General features: G+C 38.4%; 3 protein-coding genes across 8 annotated transcripts in view; 2 read left to right on the top strand and 1 right to left on the bottom strand.

Moving 5' to 3' along the window:
* marchf1 (membrane-associated ring finger (C3HC4) 1) overlaps positions 1-12,699 on the top strand; it is a 17,377-nt gene extending 4,678 nt beyond the window's left edge. The window contains exons 1-10 of one of the 4 annotated variants that reach the window (XM_088302278.1): positions 1,730-1,809; positions 2,994-3,050; positions 3,178-3,251; positions 4,995-5,684; positions 7,046-7,226; positions 7,378-7,522; positions 8,307-8,342; positions 9,728-9,772; positions 9,868-10,141; positions 11,524-12,699. In XM_088302278.1, the coding sequence (XP_088158404.1) occupies positions 1,795-1,809; positions 2,994-3,050; positions 3,178-3,251; positions 4,995-5,684; positions 7,046-7,226; positions 7,378-7,522; positions 8,307-8,342; positions 9,728-9,772; positions 9,868-10,139 (1,515 nt within the window). In that variant the 5' untranslated portion in view covers positions 1,730-1,794 and the 3' untranslated portion in view covers positions 10,140-10,141; positions 11,524-12,699. Of the gene's footprint in view, positions 1-1,729; positions 1,810-2,993; positions 3,051-3,177; positions 3,252-4,994; positions 5,685-7,045; positions 7,227-7,377; positions 7,523-8,306; positions 8,343-9,727; positions 9,773-9,867; positions 10,142-11,523 lie in introns of those variants that run through there. The other 3 variants (XM_088302276.1, XM_088302277.1, XM_088302279.1) reach the window with 3 other exon arrangements.
* tma16 (translation machinery associated 16 homolog) lies at positions 12,286-15,372 on the bottom strand. Its single transcript, XM_088302284.1, has 7 exons — positions 15,252-15,372; positions 15,021-15,127; positions 14,815-14,852; positions 14,633-14,717; positions 13,582-13,730; positions 13,459-13,501; positions 12,286-12,954 (listed from the first exon to the last, which is right to left on the bottom strand). The coding sequence occupies exons 1-7, from the start codon at positions 15,252-15,254 to the stop codon at positions 12,750-12,752; spliced, it is 630 nt and encodes a 209-aa protein (XP_088158410.1). The 5' UTR covers positions 15,255-15,372; the 3' UTR covers positions 12,286-12,749.
* On the top strand, positions 15,047-24,069 carry tmem154 (transmembrane protein 154). Of its 3 annotated transcripts, none has more exons than XM_088302281.1 (9): positions 15,047-15,173; positions 17,821-17,979; positions 19,372-19,467; positions 19,586-19,660; positions 19,745-19,798; positions 20,573-20,743; positions 20,878-20,932; positions 22,157-22,233; positions 22,922-24,069. In XM_088302281.1, the coding sequence occupies exons 1-9, from the start codon at positions 15,083-15,085 to the stop codon at positions 22,924-22,926; spliced, it is 783 nt and encodes a 260-aa protein (XP_088158407.1). In that variant the 5' UTR covers positions 15,047-15,082; the 3' UTR covers positions 22,927-24,069. The 3 variants fall into 3 exon arrangements, with proteins under 3 accessions (XP_088158407.1, XP_088158406.1, XP_088158408.1); XM_088302280.1 differs by having other exon boundaries at positions 20,570-20,743; XM_088302282.1 differs by lacking the exon at positions 15,047-15,173 and having other exon boundaries at positions 16,863-17,979; positions 20,570-20,743.

Genomic DNA, 24,069 nt, shown 5'->3' with positions numbered 1-24,069 from the left:
TGCAGCCCTAATATATGTACACTTAACAGCAGAGAGTACCAGGCGTCTATCAGGACCTTCTGTCTGTAGAAATGCATTTTTTAAATGCATTTTTTGGAAAAATTCTAATATGTATTGTTTTGTATCAGCCCAACTAATCTGCATCAATAGTATCAATAAATCAGCTAAATGCTAACCACCAAAGCTCGGTTTCCGCTAATTTTTGCCAAATAAAGCCAAATAACGGTCGTTTCCCTCCTCTTAAGCCAGTTTTTGTTTTGGTTTACATTTCAAAACAGTGGTTGACCATAAGTGAACTATGGATTCAACAACAATTAGTGTCTTTTAATAATATTTCCAGACTCATGATGATGATCACACGTGCGCAGTTCGACATGCGCACACACGCACTGGCACTCTCAGAGCTGCTAATAGCAAATCAGGCTAGCAGCAAATCCCTTGATCAGCTTAGATGAGGCACTCTCGTCTGCATGCGTGGGAGTCCTTTTTTTTGTCCAATTGCACTGGCATATAGTCGCAAATGTGTGTGTGTCTGTCTTAATCAGACGTATCCCTAAATGCATTTTTCTCACTGGTTTCAAAAGGTCTTTACTTTTTTTTCAAGCACTTCAGGATTTTGAGATTTTCATTTTTTTGTTTTTAATTTTGACCTATAAAATCTTGCGCAGTATGAATTTTACCACGTTATAATTTATAGCTATGATGTTTCCGAAAAAAATTCATGTCTCTGAACCTGAACTTTATTTCATTTATATCACTCAACATAAAACAATTTTACATAGTATTATTTTTATATAATAATGATCATATTTATTATCATTAATTTTGAAAGTATTTTTCTATATGTTTTCCTTTTCTTGTTTTTCTTTGATGCATAATTTGGAAGAATCTGCAAAACACTCAAGTCGCAAAAATTGAAGCGCAAAGTGGCGAAGGATTTCTGCAATATTACTAACAATAATAATAATAATAATACTAACTAGAGCAATTTAGCAACTATAGTGTACAGTACTGCCTCCCGGTGGCCAAGGTGGGAATACCAGGAGCAGCTCACTGAAATGGAATGTAGTTTTAAATTGTGATGCATAAGCTTTTTTTATGCTTTAACATTCTATTTTGTTTTGTTATTACTTTTTGTTTTAGTTTTTGTCTATGACTGAAGTCCGCTTACCTCTCTAATTTAACGTACAACACAATACAATACAACTTTATTTGTATCGTGCATTTCACGACAGCTGGAGCTGTAACAAAGCGCTGTCCATGGCTACAGTACGCCAATGTGTTCGGCGACCGTGTCAAACTTGAGCTATTTGGGAGAGGACGCTGCTGACATCCTGGCGAACATTTCCCGTGTCCGAACTATTACCGTCTGGATGTTCTTACATAGACGCTCTGAGAACTTCAGGTCCTGGAAGAGGAATGGCGACTATTTAAAAAAAACATTTTAAATGTAAACTGTGTACATTGGCCACAATGATCACCAGCTCTGAAAGTATTTTCTGTGAAATGGGCGAGGTTGTTCCAGTGCTCCGCGCTCTCATTTTACCACCCTCCCAAACACAGCAAGGAGTTTCTGAATGACCTTTCAAATCTTGCAGAAATCATGCGGAAATATGATCACATCCTGTATACGGGGGATTTTAATATTCATGTGCTCTGTTCTGAAAAATCATTGGCAAAGGACTTTTTAGGATTCATTGACTCTGCTTTGTGTTCCCTCTTCAGACACGGAAACTCAGCTCTTGGTCTCACTCATCTTGCCGTAATATTTTGGATTCTGTGACTCCATTAAAAATGATGCAGCCAAAAGTAAGAATGTAAAAGTTAGCCATTTAATAAGAGAAGTTGTCCAAAGTTGCCACAGCCAGGTCTTTCTTTTCGAACGCCACATTCTTTACATGTTCCTTGTAGTGTTGGATTCCTTTGAGGCGGTTTCCTTGTGATTTTTGGAGGATGGGGTTTGCCATATTAAGCCATCCGGCTGCCCTTATGACTCAGTTCCCCCTCAGCTCTTTAAGGAGGTTCTCCCGAGTATTGTTGAATTGATTATGGCTATCATCAACAGCAGTCTGTCTGGTGGTGAGCCCCAACAATTAAAACATGCTGTAGTGCAAACCTTGCTGAAGAAACCTGGCCTTGAATTTTAGACCCATTTCCAGGGTGCCTTTTATTTCTGAATTCTGGAAAAAGTGGTGAACACGCTGTTAAAAACCTCCTTGGATGATCATAATGTCATGGAGGTTTCAAGATGATGCGTAGCACAGTTAGGCCTGCTACGGGTTTTTAATATCATCTTAGCAAATGACACTGGTGACGATGTTTGTCTTGTTTTGTTGGATCTAACTGCAGCGTTCATTTTAGTGGACCACAGTATTCTGTTGGCTCGTTTACAGCACCACGTCTGCATCAGTGGCAGCGCCCGAAATTTGGCTGGCAGAACTTTTTATGTTCGCCTAGGTTGCTCTGAGTCCCCCGTCTTTCCTTCTGCCGTGTGGTATTCCACAGGGTTCTATTTTGGAGCCCTTGCATTCAATATTAGGCAAGCCCCCTCTCTGTCCACTTTGAAAACTCGTTTGAAGAGACATTTTTATTCTTCGGCTTTCGACGCAACTTGAGACTGTTCACTGTTCTGCTGTTTTCTAACGTCAATTGTATATGTGTTAGCATCATTAATTTGTGTTCTCATTTATTGCTTTCAATGTCTCAGTTATTGAATTATTCGTATTTTATGTCAGACTGTATGTAAAGTGCTTTGTTACAGCTCGAGCTCTTGTGAAATGCGCTCTACAAATAAAGTTGTATTGTTTAGTATTATATTGTGATGTGTTAGACCTGCATTGAGCACCAATTCTCCTCATATGTGCTAATTGTTTTTCAGAACTGTTGTGTTGTCATGGTTGGAACATTGGAGGTCGAGCCTCCATGTGTGACTTTTTCACGAAAAACATCATTCCGCCATAATGATTTCCTCTCTTCTCCTCTTTACGCTTCAGGGCCCTCACACCAAGGCACCCGGTCGCTCAGGCAGTCGATCCAGCAACATCTCCAAGGTAACCACACTGGGGTTTTGACCTCCCGCGGTGTTTGGCTTATGTAAATAAATACAAATATTTGATCATACTATTGGGAATCAAATGAGTTTAAAAATGACCACATGGTTTCACGGATCACTTCCAGGCAAGCAACTCGACAGTGGGACAGACAAGCGTCTCCAAGACGTCCGTCACCCCGTCTTCTCAGGATATTTGCAGGTAGGGTGTTTACCATCTCTTTAAGAATAGCCCAACCTATGGTAACGACCCCGGCGGGAAATATATGACACTGAAGAAGTCTTCCTCCCAAAGAGCTCAGCCATGTGGCCGTGAATGTGTGTTGTGTGTGTCTTGTGTCAATGAGGGGCCCCAAAAGATATTCAGGGTTATCTATTACACGTATTAGTGATTTTTTTTCACAAGTGGAATTCTTGTTTCCTTATTTTTATATTTATTCGTTTTATTTTTATTATTTTTTTTAGTAGAAGTTGTCATTTTTAATTCGTTAGTGTTTGTATTACTGCATGGGATGATACTGCCGGTTCAGTAGCCAAGGTTGCCACACCGGAAGGAGCAGCCCAATGAATTGGATTGCAGCATTAAATCATGAGGCGCAAACTCTTTTTTATATACATTTTATTTGATCACTGTTACTCTGTTTTCATAAAGTACAAGACATTATAGATCGATATTCGTCCTTGAAATTATTTCAGTAGTGTGTGAGAACGTTTTAGTATTATCTATCAGCGCACTTCACGAGGGTGCGTATGAGGTAATCCTGAATTTTGCCCCTGACGGCCTCTCATGCATGTCTTTCCATTGCGCTTAAATCATCGACATCTTCCTCCCATATCTCAAATATATGTGTTTATTGATCCATAAATTGCTCAATCTTCACATCCAAACATGCTTCATAGGGATCTTTGTGTTAAAACTGCCGCCGGTATCAGATTCAGATAAAACCTAAATATATGCATGCAGTGTTGCAAATTGTATCATTCTAATTGAAAAAAGTGATGTAAAAAATATTGTCGAGTTATATAGATACAGGAAAAATCTAGTAAAATGTGAAAAAAATTCAAGTTAATTTAATTCCCAAAATGAGAACAATTTTGACAAATTACCAAATATCTAGTTTTAAATATCTAATAAAATCCCTCAAATTTAATAATTTAGCATTCTAAGAGTTCATTTGTGTTTAAATTTTGAAATTTGATAATATATTTTTATTTCTAATTCAATTTTTCCATTTATCAAAATATGAAATCATTGTCAAACATGAATTGTGAAAAAAGTCAAATAATATGGCGATCATTTTTGCTTCTCATGAGTGCTAATTAAATTTGAAAAAATATCATATAGAATATTTATTAATAAAAAAGCATCTTACAACATGGAAACATTTTGTTTTTCACATCATAAATGAGTTAATTTAACTTTATTTTTTAGGTACCAAATAAATAGAAGACCTAATTGATCATTTTGTTGTATTTGGGATTTTGTAAAATTGGTATTTTATACAAAGACAGATATAGTCAAATAATTCAACGGTTTCTCATTATCTAAGTCAGTTTTTAGTCTATCGAATCTCATTTGATAATTATTATTAATTTATTTAATTTTAATTTACCAAATACATTAATTTAAACACATGATCAGATTTTTTTTTCATATTAGAAAATAAGAAAAATAGGGATATTGCTCAAGAAATTCAGTCTTCATCTAAATCAAATGTGATAGCCATGTTTTAGGATTTTTTTCATCAAACATGTTTAATTAAAAAAAAATACAATTAAATGGATAATAATTATTGTAAAATCATAGATAAAATGTTTTTTCTGCATTATGAAAAAGTTAAATGGATTTTCAATTTGTCACCTCATTGATTTTCATCATTTTCATCTCATCTCAGCATCCATCTTGTGTGTTCGTGTGTTTGCATGTGTGTCCGCGCGTGTTCAGTGTCGTCCAGCTGACTCGCGTTGAGGAGGATGTGTCCGAGTTGCCCACTCCCAGCTACAACCCCGCTTCCATGACGATCCCCAGCACCAACCGGGGTCCTTTGGCCCTGGTCCCCAAGAAGCAGGTGAAGCGCCGCCACCGCCGCAAGCGGAACAGCTTCGGCCCATTTGACTGTGTGGAGGCCAAAGACCAAGACCGCAGCGAGACGAGGTCAGAGCGCCCCTCGCGTGCCCCAGCCCGCTTCCGCTGCCTGGACTCCACCTCGGAGGATGAGAAGCCGGTGAGCCGCAGCTGGACCAAGGAGAAGTCCAGGCGAACTCGGCACCGCAGCCGGAGCAAAAGCCGCGATGACGTGACGGAGGTCATGGAGTTGCAGTCGGTGGGCTCTGACGAGGGGAAGGCGCACCAACCACTGGTGGTGGACGACGGCGTGAAAAATCGACGTGGAAACAGTAGCGGCGGTAGCAGCGGGCACAGCTCGCTGAGGGAAAGCTTGCCCAGTATGGACAAGGAGCCAAGTCCGCCCAACTGCTCGTCGGAGGACGGCGAGGAGGATCTGATCACTAAAGAGTATCAGGAGAAGGGGGCGGGGCACGGGGACATGGCAGTGCCAACACCTCAGAAGCGCTGCGGCGCCAACGGCGCTCCGCCTCTTGCCTGCTCCGATGACTCGGAGTTGGAGGTGTGCAGGTCAGTCGGGCCGTGCGGCGACACCCATGGGATGCGCCAAACGGGGTCGCCAATAGCGTATGTGTTGACCACTTGGCTGGTTACGTGGTGTTTGCGTCTAAATTCACATGAGCCCCTTTCACACTGACAAATCTGGGCATCCCTAACGGTCAGCCACACTTGCAGCCGAGACAAACGGCCAAACACACAAATACATGATAAAAACTCCAGGTCAGCTACAGAACACCAAAACTCACATGGAGACCATATTCTAGATGTTTACTTGAACCACGCCCCTTAAAGGCAGACATACAACACTCCAATTGTTAATGCCATTACAATGAGGGAGATTAATTCAAAAAGTACTTCGTCTTTACGGGTGCCTTTTCTCCCCACTATACTCTGGGCTCTGCATTGCTAACTCCGCTCCAGGTCGTTACGGTGACCAAAGTCAGACTCGTCATTGGCACTGCAGTAAAGTGGGCGGAATGAATTGCTGCATTCTGGCGTGGGACAAAACGGGCAAGACATGTTTTCTAAGACACTTACATGTTGGCCCTGTTTTAAATAATGGAGTGTAAAATGCTAATACGTCACCTTGAAGTCAGTTATTTTAATTTTTAAAAATGTGAAAAGTTTCTGTCAAATTACCATATATATATATATATATATATAAAATATAATAATATTAAAATAATATTATAATAATAATAAAAATATAAATTTATTTATTATATATTATATATATATATTTATTATATATTATATATATATATTATTTTTTTAAATCGAATCAGATCTTGCAAATACTAAAAAGTTCATTTAATTAAAAAAATGGAGGGGAATAAAAACATTAAATTACAAGATAAAATGCTGTGATTTTTTTAAAATAAAAGACTACTTTATTATTACTTGTTTTCAACTTGACAAGATCATAGTAAAATTACTGGCTGAAAAAATGAAAATATAAAAAATATATATAAAAATATAAGTAAGATTTTAAATTAGCAAATATGTTTTTTTTTGTTCTTGTCAAATTAAGAAAAATACTTGTACTATACTTACAGAAATGTTTAGGATTATTTTCCCATTATAAACGAGTTAATGTTTGAAATGCGATAAGTTATTGTGGAATTAAATTGAAATGAAATGTGTCCAAGATGTGATTTAAGATGATAAAAGAGTTTATGAGAAAATTTGTCAAGGCAACAAAGAGGTAAAATAAACATGGAAGCCTTCCCTGGGACCAGTTTTCTCTCAATCTAAGATAAGAACCATTGCTACTTCTGTGTACCGCACCAGCTCACTGTGAAAGGGGTAAAAGACGTGTGCACAAAGATATATATATTTTTTTCTCAATGAGTGTGCATTTTTATGTGCAGGATCTGCCATTGCGAAGGCGATGAGGAGTGTCCGCTAATCATGCCGTGTCACTGTACGGGCAGCCTGAGCTTCGTGCACCATGCGTGTCTCTACCAGTGGATCAAATCCTCGGACACGCGCTGCTGTGAGCTCTGCAAATTTGATTTCATCATGGAGACCAAACTGAAACCGCTACGCAAGGTACACAAAAATTGCAGCATTAAATGATGACACACTAATTAAAAGTTTATAAAAAAACGTTTTATAAAGTAGTGGTTTTTGGCTTGTTTGAAGAAAAAAAAACACAAGCAACCACTTACGAGATGAAATATTTGTAATATTTTCTGGCCAGTGGGAGAAGTTGCACATGTCCAAGAGCGAGAGAAGGAAGATCTATTGCTCCGTGTTGTTCCACCTCATTGCCATCGTGTGCATGCTGTGGTCCGTCTACATTCTGGTCAAGAGAACCACCGAGGAGATCAAACTTGGCAAGAATGGTCAGTAGTCCAAATGAGTGTCGTGGTTCACGCCTCTGTAAGGTTTGGAAAACACATTTGGATCTCTTTGGGCTGCAATTAATAAACCTTTGCATACTGTTAGAGTCAAATTTGACAGCAATAAAAAAGAATGGCGGTAAAGTATATAAAATGGAATGGATCATCAAGCACCTACACTACACATCTAGAATGTACACAATCATGAACCCATGTTACATAAGCCACTGTATTCACTAGTTAAATTATTCAACACAAACAAATCACATTCACATGCGGCTGAACAATAGTGACACTAAATAACACGCTAGCGCAAACCGTGGTGACATCCGCACAAGCATGTTACATAAATGTTAAGTCATTAACCTTTATATTTCAAATGTAGAAAAACACAACTCACAATGAACCAACAAGAGCACCAACATTACACTCGATGATGCCAATACATTTAAGGCTTTGCTAGGAGCAAAAAAAAAAAAAAAAACACAAACATACATTTGCAGTTCATCATTTGATAGACACAGTAATGATCTTGGCCTGCATCAAATCGGACTGTTCTTGGAAAATGATCAGTGTGAAGGGATTAAGAAAGTCAAATAACATGTAATCCACATATTTCATTGCCCTCTAGAGGTCCACATGTTTTTTTCTGCGCCCCTACTTGTTGGATATAAAACAGATTTAAAAAAATAAAAAAATAATAATAATAATCCACTTCCCGGACACTCAATTAGGTACACCTGCAAAAACCAAAGTGTATTGATACATTGACTATTGTGCCGGGTAGGGCTTGGATATGTTGGTGGACGTAATCACGTGACCGGTGAGTGTATGCCCACAATCTGAGCATAAAGCTCAAATGTGACAACAATAAATGCGGCATTTTACACCAAACACATGGATTTTATTCTCTCACAACATTACAACTCTTTTTGTCTTGTAACGTGACAACTTTTTTTTTCACATTACGTTACATTAATATCAGTTGTTATTTCCTTTTGTGTTGAGGTGTGCTGTGCGTATCATAGTGTAGATGCCACAAATTTCAATGTCATCCCATAGAAATGAATTCAAATGTAAACATAGTACCAAGTGATGTGTTTTAGTGACTGCTTCTAAATATTCTTTATGATAACAATATGTATCACGGCCGCTTGCCAGATCAATGCTCAGTGCTTTATCAAGCTAGTAGGGTACAATCTATCAACATACCTTGTAACCAATATGCCACATTATGGCCTGAACACAAAAAGAGCGTGATTGTCATCAAATAACAGAGCATAGGTTCTAAGAAAAAAAATTCTTTGACTAGGTGAATGCATCTTTTTTTTTACATCGGTGCAGTAGAGGAAGGTCAAAAGGCTGTTTGAGATTTGTCCATCCATCCATTATCTGCTTATCCGGGGTCGGGTCACAGAGGCAGCAGCTTCAGCAGGGAAATCCAGACTTCCCTCTCCCCAGCCACGTCTTCCAACTCTTCCGGAAGGATTCCCAGGCCAGCCGGGAGACATGGTCTCTCCAGCTTGTTTTGGGTCATCCTCAGGGTCTCCTGTCAGTGGGACAAGCCCGGAACACCTCACCAGGGAAGCGTCCAGGGGATGCCCGAGTCACCTCATCTGGCTCCGCCAACTGTACCACATCATCTGCAAAAAGCAGAGATGCAATACTGAGGCCACCAAAGCGGCACAGCTGGGCATATGACCCTTTTTTGCCGGCCCTCCAGCTGCAATCTGGCTCGCCTTCCAGCCTCAACCCCCTCCCCCACTCCAAAAAAAAGCGGCCATGCATGACGACGCCGAGGGATGCTAACGGCAGAGGTTTATTAAAAGATCGTTAGCTGGCTAATTTACGATTCAAATGCGCTTACCTTATTATGGGCTCATTTTGTCTCATTTTTCTTCTTATTCTTTCATTCATTTTAAACATTTATCATGATCTGTTATTTCAGCATTGAATTATTAAGTACAGTTTTACAGTGGGTTGCCTTTAAAAAATATATATACATGGGCCTACTACGCTACCATATTTTAAGAACTAAAAGAACCACTGCACATCTGTATAATCTTTTGGAGACACCAAGCGGACATCAGGTTGAACCCAATAAGGATCCTGCAGGCGTGGCCATGATACATGCCAATTAAAGTAGCCGTCAGTTATTAGAAGTCACTTGTGCAAAGGAAAAAGAGAAATTAACACTGTTGATTGCAGAGGAATTATGGCGGATTTCTCTCCTGAAGTACTATACCCCTCAGGGTAAGCACACCACATCACGACCAACTCCTGTGAGCGATGGTGGCACCCCCTGCAGGCCGAATAACACTATTGCATCATGTTCCCCCCACTCCCAGGTGTCCTGGAGTGGCCGTTCTGGACCAAACTGATCGTGGTGGCCATCGGCTTCACCGGGGGCCTTATCTTCATGTACATCCAGTGCAAGGTGTACCTACAGCTGTGGCGCCGCCTCATGGCCTTCAACCGAATCATCACCGTGCAGAACTGCCCCGACAAGAGCCGACTTGCCAACGGGAAGCGCCAGGCGGCCGTGGAGGGGACCGCACCTCCGTATTCAGACGCGTCCTTGGAGGGGGCGACGGTGGCGCCCAGGCACAATCCGGTTTGAAGGTAGCAACTTCATATTGTCTTTGTAGAAGTATTTTGTCTTCATAAGATTATCTCACCAAAGTGAATAAACGTTCCGCTAATAGAGCTGCATTTAAAAAGAATAAAATAAAAATGTAACGATTTTCCTTTTCGTAGTCCAATGTCGATTTATAAATCTACAAATCGATATGTAACCCACATAAAATATGTTTTGAGAAGCCACGCTATTTAGAGGTAATACCTCATTCCGCCACAAGGTGGCGGCATCTCTAATACATGGTCAACTAGACATGTCTCTCAATATTGCGATCAAACAAAGCAATCTCTTGTGAAAATCATCTAAAACAGTGATAAAGTCACTGATAAAAGTATCTAATGATTTCTTGCTTGTTAGCACAAATGGCCACTTTACCCTAATTTGCCGGTCCGTCCTGCGTCCATAGTCCACGACCTGGGCTCCCTTCTGTCCTTACACTTTCATCCTTAGTCATAAAAATAATCGCCCTCCGTCGCCATCCTTTTAAAGCGCTTCCGTCCTCACATTTACTGGGCCTGTTCAAACTTCATAAATAGACATGCCAAAAAAGCTTAATGTCTGACCCTACAAAGGGTATGACAACAAATTGCACACAAGCATGCACCATATGCGACCGTCCATCCAATGCAGCCACTCTGTCACAGAAAAGAGGATGCCTAATATTGTAACCAATAATCTCACTGTCCACGCCAAAATAATAAACGGAAACTTTGGGTCAGAGCGAGCCGAAAGTGTTGCGTGTCAAAAACACGTTTCATACTGGTGTGACCTGACCTGAAGACTTTGCTGGAAGTGCCCGGAGCACTTTGTTGTCCAGCGGTGTGCCACAACTAATCCATGACCCTCTTGCATCTGGCTAGATGGTGGTACACTATTTATTTTGAGACATTGTACATTTCAATAGAACAAAATCAGAAAGTATTTCAGCACGTCATATATCTTGGTAAAAATGATTCGTCATCCGCTATAATCCTGCTTTTTGCACCTGCAGAAAGTGAGTGCTGAGGCTTCCTTTTAAAAAGTACACCTTTGAGCATAATTATTGATACGTATTGTGAAATGTGTTAGTTTATAAAACTCAGACTAAAAGAAACCTAAACTAAAACAAAGTTTTTTAGACAAATTTATTAAACTAACAAACCTGCTCTAAAAACAAATTAAAACTTAATGAATTTAAAATTCACAAGTCAAAACTATGTTTAAAAACTAACTGCAATTAAAAATCTCAAATAGCTGTATAATTAACCCTGGTATTCACTTGTTTTAAATAATTTACCTGACCTGTTTCAGCAAATCACTGTTGCCTTTATGATTTTTTGCTGTGAACCTTTAACAATTCACTTTGGGCGTGTTTGTGTCTCCAAAGGTGTACACAATCAATCAAGCAGGCAGGCTGGCAAGCAGTCAGCGGACCATCACGATAACCACAGAGTAAAGCTGAGGTCTTGGCTCCAGAATGACTTGCAAATGCTGAGTAGTGACTATATGTCATACTTTTTTGACACTTACATTCCCTTTATGCACTTTGTCAAACGGCACTAAATAGTCAATACATTCAGTTGAGTCAGGGGTGGGAAAAGTACGGCCCATGGTGACATAAAGCCCAGATAGTTTAAAATAAGTCAATTTATTATTCTTGAAAGAAACTAACACTTTTTTTCAAATTAATCTACAAGTGACCTGGCTCAGATGTCCATTTTACAAATCAATCGTGGCCCCTGAGTGACTCCAATTGTATAATGTCGTCAATAACAAAAAAGATGTATCAATTAGTGCTACGTCCCATCATTAGCATTAAGTCGCACGGTTTCTACTGCCTCACAGTGGGGCGACCATTTGGATCACCGCCTCAATAGTTATTTCTGAAACGTACAATTACTTGACAGCTTACTTGGTCAACATTAAATACAGGTGCATCTCAATAAATGAGAAAACAAAAATGTTCATCTCAGTAGAGAAGTTCAATTCAAGAAGTCAAATTCGACTCCATAGTGAACTGCAGTATTTTGTCTTTAATTTTAGCGAACAAAAATCCAAACAATGACATTTTTGTCGATAGACGGTTGGAATTGGCTTTTCTTGTATATAAGGAGGAGTTTCAGTTTTGTAACTGAACCACTGAAATAAATGACATTTTCTACCACTGTAATTTATTGACATGCTCCTGTAATTACGTACATAAAATACATTTCATTTGGTTCAGTGAGTTTATTTTCTGAGAGTTGTTCCCACTTGGATAGTCAACTCCCCCTTGTAAGTATTACTACCATTTGTAGCTTAAACACATGATTTTTTTTGGGGTGGAGTTCAAAGGTCAGATTGCAGTCTTTCACCATCGCGCTACGTCTAGCAACGACGTGTTAGTCACTGTTTACTGTCTCTTCACTTTTTTACCATATGCCACAAAAAGTTGGAAAACCCATGATGACACCACTTTTTCCTATTTTGGATTGGATAAAAAGACATTAAGCTTAGCCACAACACTTATTTGTGCAATAAACAGAGTGTAGAAAAATGTGTACAAAGTGGTCTACCTTGTTTGTGATAAAAAAAAAAAAGTTGCTGAGACTCATGAAAGAGATCAGAAATGTCTTAGTCAGAGTCGGACAACAGAGCTTTTTCGTCCAACTCTTCATCGTTATCAGCGTTATCGTTGTCGTCCAACTCTTCATCGTTATCGCCCAACTCTTCTTCTTTGTTGTTCTTTTCCTTCTGTTTGTCGTTGACTTCTACGTCCTTGTAGGAAACCTTTCTGAGTTTAATGTTAGGAAGTTTCTTCAGATCTCCCGTCCATTCCCTGTAGTAAAGAAACATTGCTTTATTTAGTCCATGTGTACTGCCGAAGTCGACAAAAAGGCAAAGCCGATCTGTCTGCAGTATAACAGCTAAATGCTGATACATCATGTTTGCTTTGAAGTCTGAGCGACAACTAATTGACCCGAGTGTGTAGACCTCATCTTTTTTATATTCAAAGGACATTTCTTTCATGTATTTGGGACCTATGCCACTTATTGATTTATAAACTAACAGTAGAGTTTTAGTCTATTCAACAGCTGACTGGGAGCCAGTGTCAAGTCTTTAGGACTGGAGTAATATATTCTGATCACTTTGTTCTGTGTTCTTACCAGAACATCAACTTATGGTGCCCTCTTACTGATGTTTTTTTAAAATGTAAAGTGAGAAATATCTTAATGACTCTCTAAGGTGAGCATATTTTGACTTTCTCTGAACTTTGGAATGCAGATGTCCAGCTGTTCAGTGCTCCCAGAACAGCTATCAGTTCTATAAAAACATAGCTCACCTGAATGTTTTCAGATGTTTGGTGTTGATAAAGTCAGGGATCTCTGTGAAGACAAAGAACATTTCGATCAATATTTCTTATTATCAACATTATATGGATAAAATGTCCATTTAAATCACGGACCGAACCCGGCGCCGTGGTACAGCGCCCGCTCGCGCTCAATGGTCTGCTTGATGAAGTCCTCCCTGGCGCCATGGACACGCCCCTGACGCCCCTTGATGCCATTCACCAGCTCAATCTGCTCCAGCTCGCCGTCGAATCTCTGCAGGTACCTACAACACACACACAATCGCCCGCACAGTCACTCACAGGTTTTTGCTGATGCAGGCTTTCACTTGATTTTTTTAAGTTTGTTTTTGGGAAGGGCGTCTTGGGACACAAGCAAACATTTGGATGGCAAGCAGTCAGATAGTGAAACTTCATGCTGTTTATTGCCAATCCCAGTTTAAGTTAAATGTAAAGCTAAATGTGAAACAAAAACAATTCCACATTGTGTATTAAACAAAGTGAATAACTCTTACAAAAGTCCACTTGGTTTATGCTCACACACAATGCAACAAAATACAACCTAACTTTATTTATCACGCACTTTAAAAAAGATTGATGCTCAAACAAAGTGGTGTTCAGGTCCAACATAAAACATGAGAATATTAGTGTTGAGAAACCATTTTGTCATTAAAGTCAACAATAAGAGGTTCATTCACACATAGATGGACAAAATAATACTTGGGCGTATATTATTTATCCTCTGCAAAAAAACGACCAATATTATTGCCTTACAAACACAATCTTGTGTAGTGCGTTTTAGGCCCAATCCACATTTGTTCTCGTGCCTTTCAATTGAGCTTTCCCCTTGTAGGTTCAAGTGTTTAGGATGTCCCAAATTCTGCTCTGTCGCCCCGCCCCCTTGTTCAGCACTCCGGCTGAGCCTGCATCAATGCTGACTCTGCCAAAGCAGAGTCTTTACGTTATTTTGTAATTCCGTCCCCCATCCGCGACTGGTGTAGGATGGAATTTGGGATTGAGCCTTATACTGCCCTCTGGTGGCCAAGGCGCGTGCACCAGAAGGAACATCACAATTCTCACTGAATGTTCATGACGCCAAAACCGTTTAATTTTTGTATAGTTTAATGGCGCACAGGAGAGAAATAAAATACTTAAGATGCTGGCCCACCTTTCGATGATGTCACATGCATCCATCGTGGTGTACGTGGTCTTTTCTGGGTCCAACTGGCTCTGAAACCATAACAGCTTGTCACCTGTGAATGGGAAATGTATGCTAAATTAAAAAATGTAAGAAATGTATGCTAAATTAAAAATTCAAACACGGATTAAAATCAACCAGAAGAAATTTACCAATATTGTTCAGACGACCAGCTTTTTCAACTTTTTGTCTGCAGAAACCAAACGGCACAGCGTCAGGTCGTAAATCGGAACGCGATGCAGTTTAATCAATATATACGCCATTGCAACCTGAATGTTAAAACGCTGTAAATATTTATACTTTGTTTTTCATACTAAACCTAACCCTAAAGCATTCCGATGAAGAGTCGTAAACCGACCGTTCTTTTTTCTTGAGTCGTATTTCCTCCCGGGCCATGTAGGCTGCTTTCCGACTGTACGGATGCACAACCTTCTCCGGGGCTTTACCCTTCTTCTGCGTCTTTGGCTAAAAAAAAAAACAAATACGATATTAATATATGAAGGACGGTCAGGTATGTTAAATGTGCATTTTGTTACTGAATTTTGACCGATTTGTATCGTTGTTCATGCAAATAGAGTGTTCGTCTAACCATTAGCTTGGCTGTAGAAAACTCGTGGTTGGTTTGTTGACAGCGAGACCGGAAGCGGAAACGTTCCAATCAAATTGCTGATAAAGGGTTCGAGTGAAACAAAAACGGTGGGAAGTGTTCTGGTGCTTGAATGCGCCTTTGGACTTGTCCGTAAAAATAAATAAATACAGTTGTTAACTATTTTTAAGAGAAAATGCAAACACTAAATATGTTATTATAAAATAACTGAAAATTTAAAATTGTATATTAAATTATATATATGTTTTTTATTTATTCAATATTTTATATTCCCTGTAAAAATTGTTTCGACTTGAAAATGAAAAACACTGACAACAAAGAAAAGTAGACAGCAAAGTTATTTGTGCCAGGGGATCCTCCGTTGACGGCGGAGTTCCTATTTTCATGAAAAACACCATAAACAAGGCCATAACTATAAAACCATCAAATGAAAAACAATAAGTGGCGCTAGGAGTAGGGCCATTTAAAAAAATGTTAGAAAATTCTTATCGGCTATACGCAACATGTTATAATGCAATTATTAGAAAAGAATTAGCGACACAAAACACCTGAAAGTTACTTTAAAATTATCCATACAATAATGACAATCATGATTTAGATTTGAAACAACACTACAGTGATGAAAGCAGTGCATATTTGTCAGTTATCAGGTGAATAGCAAATATCAAGACAACTTAATTTCGCCAATTATAACCTATCCATCCATGACCCAGAACCTTTGCCAGCCATCTTATAAATATTCTAAATTTATAGTATATTTCTACACTTAACAAACAACAACAACAAAAAAGATTTAGTTTACATTCTTTATTGTTTCTTCGATAGGATGGTCGTTTTTTGTCTTTTTATTTATTTATTTATTTAATTTAAAGTAAACTACGTCCATGTTGCTAAATCTTCCTGGTATTCATACGTCTTCTGAGAATTATGAATAATTTTTTTCACAAAATGCTTGACCCCGTCATAATTGTCACACAGCCAGCATAAACAGCTGTGAAGTTATCTCAGATATGATTCAAGTTCATCTATTTTACACTCAAATATAAAAAGGTAGGACATGGAAATCTAAAAGTGGTTCACTTTAATCCACCTTCATTAAAAGTACTACATTATTTTTTTAATTGAACATGAACTATGCTTAACTATAAAAAATCTTTTTTTTCTTGTTAAAGTCTCCCAACCTGCATCTAACCTTCATTAGTAGCAGTGCCCCACCAGATCTTTCAAATTGTGCTTTTTTTAAATTATTTTCTCCAATTCATACATGCGAAACAGTTTTCTTGCCATAAGAAGTAATGTAAAATAAAGATAATCGAATATTATTCGAGCCATGTGAATTCTGCCAAGAAACAAAAGGTCAGGTGGTGGAGTTCTGCTATGTAGCCTACTTAAACCTATAGTCTAAACCTAGCTAAGTAGTGATTGACTGGTTTATATATAAATCTCAGACTTCCATTCTGATCCCAGTATTTTCATTGCCTTATTCTTTATGCAGAGTAACAGTGGGTGGTATAATTTCGTAGGGCACAAATGATTTGATCCATGTGGATTTTTCCTAGCAACAAGTGGCAGGAATGTTTTTATTGTTTTACATGGCACAGCCATTTTGAGCCCTGTGAATTCTGCCTAGCAACAAGGTTTTGGCCCCTGGAATTCTGGTATGTTGCCAGCCTAAGATTAAGTCTACAGTATTTGATTAAGAGACTTCCTGTCATCGTTCTGTATTTTCATCATCTTATTGCGGTAATTTTAACAAGTAGCAAGAAGCTGGAATATATTCATTAGTTTATGGGGCACAGTTTAACTGACCACTGTGAATTTTTCCAAACAATAAGGGCTGGAACCTAATAAATTCCTTTATGGGACACAAATAATTGCGTTACATTAATTCTGCCTCGCAACAAGAGGCAGAATTGTTTTCATTGATTTATATGGCGCAGTTCATTTGAACCCGATGAATTCTGCCTAGCAAAGAGGTATTGGGTCCGGAATTCTGTTTTAAAGTCTACCTAACCCTACCCAAAGTGGAAGTATATTTGATAAAAAGTCTTCCTGTCATCATTCTGTATTTTCATGGGCCAATTTGCGTATTTCTGCCGATTAACGCGAGGCTGCAATATTTTCATTGGATTATGGGGCACAAATGGTTTAAGATGAGAATTCTGCCTAGCAACAACCAGCAAGACTTTTAATTGGCTTATGGTGCACATTTAATTGCGCCCCTGTGAATTTTGCTTCAGAATGAGAGTTCAGGGCCTCGAATCTTATATTTCATACACTTAACATTCAACATGCAGGTACAGGAACAGCCTGGGTGTAATGAGGTTCCCTGTGGCGACCAATTAGTTCATAGAAACGGTTGACAATGCAGGTTCCCGCTCTTGCATACCTGACAGCCTGCAGCAGGAATGTAAGCGTGCGGTGGCAAACTTGCGGCAACAAGCACAAAAAAGGTTGCGTCACACCCGAGTGACTGGTCTTGGTGGGTGTGTCCTACCTCTTTCTCCTTTCTTCTTCTTTTTCCTCTTCCTCTCCCATCCACGTAAGTCAGACTTGTCAGGAAGTTGCGATGCTGTGACACACACAAGACAACACGATGGCAACATGTCCGCCCCTAGGCCTTCTTTTACCAGCATGAGAGGCCACCGCCAGAATGCCCCACTGTTCCTGCTCCTATTGTGGCTGCTTACGGGCACCTGGACCGGGACAGGTAAGGACTGTGGACTTTGTTTCCGCTGTGTCAGCAAATCCACACAATTCCAGTCTAATACTGACGCTCTGAAGACTTTCTGTTGACTTCTTACTGAACCCGTTGACTGTTTCTTTCATCCAGTTGGAACAGGATCACCCTAGAATTGTTCCCCCCGTGTTGTATGTAACATTTTTACAGTAAATGATAAAGCCTCAGTGCAAATAAGTGTTTGTCGTGGTAACAAAACCTCCACTTGTGCTTTTGCAAACTTTATGATTTTTGTGGCAAGCTCTCTACAGGAAGTGGTAAGTAAGTTCCTGTATGTTGTGACTTAAACTACTGTGATATTGCAAAGTATGGATTCCACATCGTGAAAATACTTCGGCAGTATCGCCAATGCCAGGGGGGACAAAAGTACTCACACTATGTACTTGAGTTGAAGTACAGTTGCTTGTGGAAAAAAAGACTTAGCGGGAAAAGCAGAATTACTTTTTCAACTCTTGTACTTAAAAGTAAAACAAAGTATTGACTCTGAAATGTACTTTGTACTACTGACAGCCCTTCTATGAATTTTTACAATAAGTTTGAACTATAGAGAGTAATTCAAAATTGATACTTAAGTGAAGTACAGCTCCCTGAAAAAGTGTAATACTTAAGAAATTGGTCTTCCCACCACTCGCAAATACTGATATTAATACCAATTTTTTTGAACAGGGCTGCAACTAACAATTATTTTAATAATTAACGTGTCAATTATTTTGTCAATTAATCGATGAATTGGATTATAAAACATGTTTTAATTTCCACCCACAAAACATGATTTCAAATTGACATTGTAGAAAATGCACAAACATTTTCATGAATTTATGATCGATTTTGCTTGTTTGGTCCATAATGTGATACATTTTTTCATATCCCAGAGGATTTTAAGGAGACTGTCTTTTACCATCAATCTGTAATTAATTTGACCAAGCAGATTGGATTGAAGATTGTATTTGGGGCAAAATGAAGATCTAAAAGATGGCGCCATTTTGGACTGTGAATGTAATGTCAAATTCTGAGACGAATTGCCGAATCCCAGCCAATGCTGGTCAAGCTAGAATAAAAATGAGTGGATTGCATCAGGAAGGGCATCCGCTGTGAAATCTGTGCTATCAATCTCATAACAGTTGGGTCAAAAATAACCCAGTATGGGAAAAAAGGGGGACCCGACTTTTTGAATTATTAATTTAACCCAAAAGTCATCCTCTCCAACTAGATGAAAATGGTGCCTTATAAATGAGTTGAAACGCAGGAAAGAAGTTAGTATGTTTGGATCTGGGGGGTGAATTTCCTTTTTTTGAGACCTTGGAATTCTTCCTTTATGATTTTTGTCATCTGTGTGATTGATGAGTGTTGTTGTTGTTGTAGTGTCGAGCCAAGATGAGGGTATCGAAGAAGAAAGCCAACTAGCGGAAGAAGTGACAGAAGACCAAGAACAAGTTGTGGAGCACACGGAAACTTTAGGTCAAACTTCTGAGCATACATATTTTATTACCATTTTAAAAACAACAAAACCGTTGACGTTAACTTTGATAAATAGATGCATGGCTTCAAAACAACTTGTTTTTGTTATCGTTTGTAGAGCCCACATTATCCAGCCCGGAAATCCCCCCAACATTGGAGCCCTCACCCACACAGGAGGGCGTCTCAGATTCAGGTCAGATCAGATCCGACATGTCATCTCTGTTTAGTTGGATGTACAAAGTAGGAAAATTACATTTGGTATTCTTCTTCTTCTCAGAGGTTGCACCAGAAGATAAAACAGAAGATCTTGGCTCAGGAGTGGGCAGTCCAGGTACAACATTATTCTGATTCTGATTCTGATTATTATTATTATGGTGATTAGTATGATAATTATTATTACGATGATGATGGTGATGATGATGATTAACATTATTTGTAGTACTAATAGTAGTCGTGCTATTAATTGCAGTCCTAGTATCATCATCATTACTATTCAAAAGACCAATATTAAATAACTAATAAAATAATTAAAGTAACTTAAATTTACATGGCATTTTTTATTTATATGTATAGATATTTGTATTTTTTATTTTTCTGCATAGTATTCTATATTTGTTCATCATATATTAATATTTGTTATTTATAAAAATTTTACTTGCTTATTTTCAATTTTTTTTTTAAATTGACTTCATCATTAGGTATCCCCAACAATAAAAATAATAAAATTAATAACCAATTTAATTAACACCTTCCAAGGGCCCATTGTTTTATTTCAATTTTTATCATATTTATATATTTATCTTAGAATATTCAAGCTTATATACTATATTATAGCTAGATATGGGTTTGTATTGTTATAAGTAGGGGTTGATAAATAAAGAAATAGATAAATAAATCTGTATGTATTTTTTCATTTTATACATATATTTTGATACACATTTTGTATTTTATTTTTTATGTTTTTGTTTTGGGATTTATTTTGTATTATTATTGTTATTCCTTATTATTAAAAATTGTATGATTTTTATTTGATCATCATCATCTATTGTTATTATTACAAGACAAAGTAATAGTGTTGTAGTAATTCTTTTTATTATGTCAGAAGGGAGCACAGATGACCTCTACTTGTTGGACTCGACGTTGAGCCCACAGAGCGACGAGGGTCTCAGCATCACCATCATCCTTATCCCGGTGGCACTGGTGGTCTTCATCATCGCCATTATCATGTTTGCATTTTTCCTCAAGCGTAGGTTCAAAATGGAGGCTGCCGTTCGAGGTACGAGTGTACTCTTCGTCAGTGAAAAGTGCATTTTGATCATTGTTACAACCGCGCAGTATATACCGGAAGTTAATTTTTTGGTACTAATACACTAAATGGTATTTTATTTGTTTTGGTTTGGGGGGTTTTAGATGCCAGAAAGGATGATCCATATCTGGATGGCTCCAGTACAGAGAAAGTGCCAATGTACGTACTTTAACTAAATTTAATTTATTTTTTCAACTATACTAGATATATTTCTTTTTATACAATTACATAATCCATCTATGGAGGTGAAAATGACTCATAAAAATTTGGTACAATCGAGCAAACGGTATTTGAACACAAACTGTGGAGAAACAGTATAGTAATAATCTAGAAGGATCGTATAACATTACAGGCATATATTCTTTATCCTCAACAAAAAAACTTACAGCATTTTACTGAGTCGCTTACGGTAATAGCAGAAGAAGGACTTTTCTTCTTTTATTGTGTCTGCATAACAATATTAATTACTGCCTAGAGGTGGCCAAAGTGGGCACACCTGAAGGAGCAGCACAATCAATTCGATTGTAGTGTAGCATTAACTCATGACGCACAAAACATTTAATTACATTCTATTACTTTTTTACTCTGTTTTGTTTACTTTTTACTCTGTACAATATTCTAGAGTGCTACTTTAAAAAAAATAATCAAATTAATGAAAACAATTCCAAACATTATTTAAAGACAAGTATCATTTTGATTCCCTGTGAATGCATCCATTCCGTTCTAAATAAGTACTAATTAAGAATGATTTTTTTTTTTTCAAATGCACTACATACTGTATGCGGTGTACTGAAAAAATAGAAGAATAAATGTGTAATATATGTTTATAAATCATGATAGCATTTTTGTCCAAAGATAAAGTTTGATCAGGATTTATTATGAAAAGGAGCTAACACAACTAGTAGCTCACTTCAGATGTGCTCATTATATTCGGCATGGTGGACGATTGGTTAGCACGTCCGCCTCACAGTTCAGAGGTGCAGGGTTTGATTCTGGCTAGGGCCTTCCTGTGTAGAGATTGCATGTTCTCTCTGCGCCTGCGTGACTTTCTCTGGTTTCCTCCCATATTCCAATGCTATTGTAGATTAATGGTAGGTTAATGGAACATTCTAAATTGTCCCTAGGTGTGAGTGTGAGCATGAGTGGTTTTTCGTCTATGTGTGCCCTGCGATTGGCTGACAACCAGTTCAAGGTGTACCCCGCCTACTGCCTGAAGACAGCTGGGATAGGCTCCAGTACCTCACCTTGTGAGGGGAAGCGGCTCAGAAAAAGGATGGATGTTGACTTGTGACCGATAGCTAGTCTTTTGTACTCATTTCAAATTAACTTACCGTAACTAAACATTTGCAGCGAGGTAGTGAAAATGCTGTACTGTGTGTCCAGGCCCATGTTTGAAGAAGACGTGCCTTCGGTGTTGGAGCTGGAGATGGAAGAACTGGACCAATGGATGATCAAAGACAGTAAGTACCCCTATACAATTAACACCCCCCCCCCCCCCACACACATATATATATATATATATATATATATATATGAAGAGGGCCAAAATATTTTAAACAGCTATCACACGTCAGTCAGTAATCTGCCAGATGTTTTCACTGTGTGACTGATGGGTTACGACACACACACACACACACGCACACTGACCTGCGTCAGCTGTTACGACACTAAAAGAGACCGTATGATGCAACCTGAACGACCTCCTTCCTCAGCTGAGAAGGCTGAGGTCCTCTTGCTCAACCTCACTGAGGCTTCAAATGGCCTTTTCTGTATTATTTTCCACGTAATCCGATGGCACATGTAATGGCGTGCCAACTTGTGTGCACAACATTTGTGGAAAAAGAATGACAAAATCGACACAACTAGAATAGTTCAGTTCAGAGCCACAGGCAGTTCTTGCTGATCAGGTGGAGCGGTAACAAAAACAAAGCAGCAGATGGCAACCAAAATACCTAATCCACGGAAAATGTATTACTTATGGTCAAAACATTGAAAAATGGTTTTGTATTTCATAGAAGAATAGTGTATTGATGTGTGAGCATTGCATATATATACTGGGAAGCGAGACTTCCCTATGTTGACAAAATCCATTTCCTGTTTCATTGTCATCATCACATATTGCCTCTCCCTTTGATTGTTTGGCTGCAGGTTAATGGCGTGGAAAAGCAACCACAACACACCCTGAAGTCGTGTTACATTTCCAAAATGATCTTTTCTTTTCTGCGGGTCTGCTCAATTAAGCTCTGGAAGCATTCAATCCTAAATTCCATCCTGAGAATCTTCAACGGAGAGCGGCAGAGCTTTCATGCATTTTCTTAATGTATGCTCATATGATGACACAAAAAAAAGCTACTTTAAATGCTTTAGAATGGCTAAAATCACCCCGTATTCAACTCACATAGGTGAAACTTGGAGTATTTGTTCCCAAACGGTCAGTCAAGCTCATATTAAAGCTCATGGCAGATTGTTCCCCAATTTCTTAAACAGTGAATATAAGAAGTCTACACACCCCTGTTCAAATCCATCACAAAGCTGTTCCCAGCATTAATGTGACCGATAACCTGTACAACTCAGATAAAATAAAAAAACACATGTTTTCAAGAGGGGAGGTAAAAGTACTTCAACAGAGATAATGTGGTCTCACACATGTGCACACCCTCTTATCAGTACAAATATGGTCACTCACTTTCAAACTCATGGAAATAGGAGTCATCACACAACTGCCACCATCTAAAGTGCCCCTGAATAACACCAACTAAAGTTCTGATGTTCTAGGAGGCTTTCACAACATCAAACTTTCGGGTGTCTGTTGAAAAGCAATAAAATGAAAAGACTACTAGAAAAGCTCTCATTTTAGGTCACAAAAACCTGCGATTTGAAAAGGGGTGTGTAGACTTTTTATATTTACTGTATACCATTGGATGATGTGATGGCAAAGCTTAACATCTGTGAACAATTTACTATTTACAACAAACTATCGTGCGTCCTGTCTCATTAAAAACCTTAAAGAGGACTCACCCTAGATCTGTACTTTTTTTTTTCAATATTTCCATCTATGAAACAACGATAAAAACAATCAAACAGAACTCACTGCTAATTAATGTGGAAAAACTATTTTTGATTCATTGTTAAAGTTTGTTTGTGTCACTGATCTCAATGTGAATGCAGTTTGCAGTTTGTGTTCCCTTGCTGTAAAAACAAATGCATCATAGCCATTGATGCTACATTCTGAGTGTGCCTTTTTGTAAATATACTCGGTATGAAATGTTTAACTAATAAAATGTATTAAATATGAA

Source organism: Idiotropiscis lumnitzeri, chromosome 8 (assembly GCF_059441095.1).
Source record: "Idiotropiscis lumnitzeri isolate Australia: NSW breed Sydney's pygmy pipehorse chromosome 8, RoL_Ilum_1.0, whole genome shotgun sequence".
Classification (NCBI taxonomy): Eukaryota; Metazoa; Chordata; class Actinopteri; order Syngnathiformes; family Syngnathidae; genus Idiotropiscis; species Idiotropiscis lumnitzeri.
The sequence above is the reverse complement of the archived record's forward strand: the minus strand, read 5'-3'. Positions and strand labels throughout refer to the sequence as shown.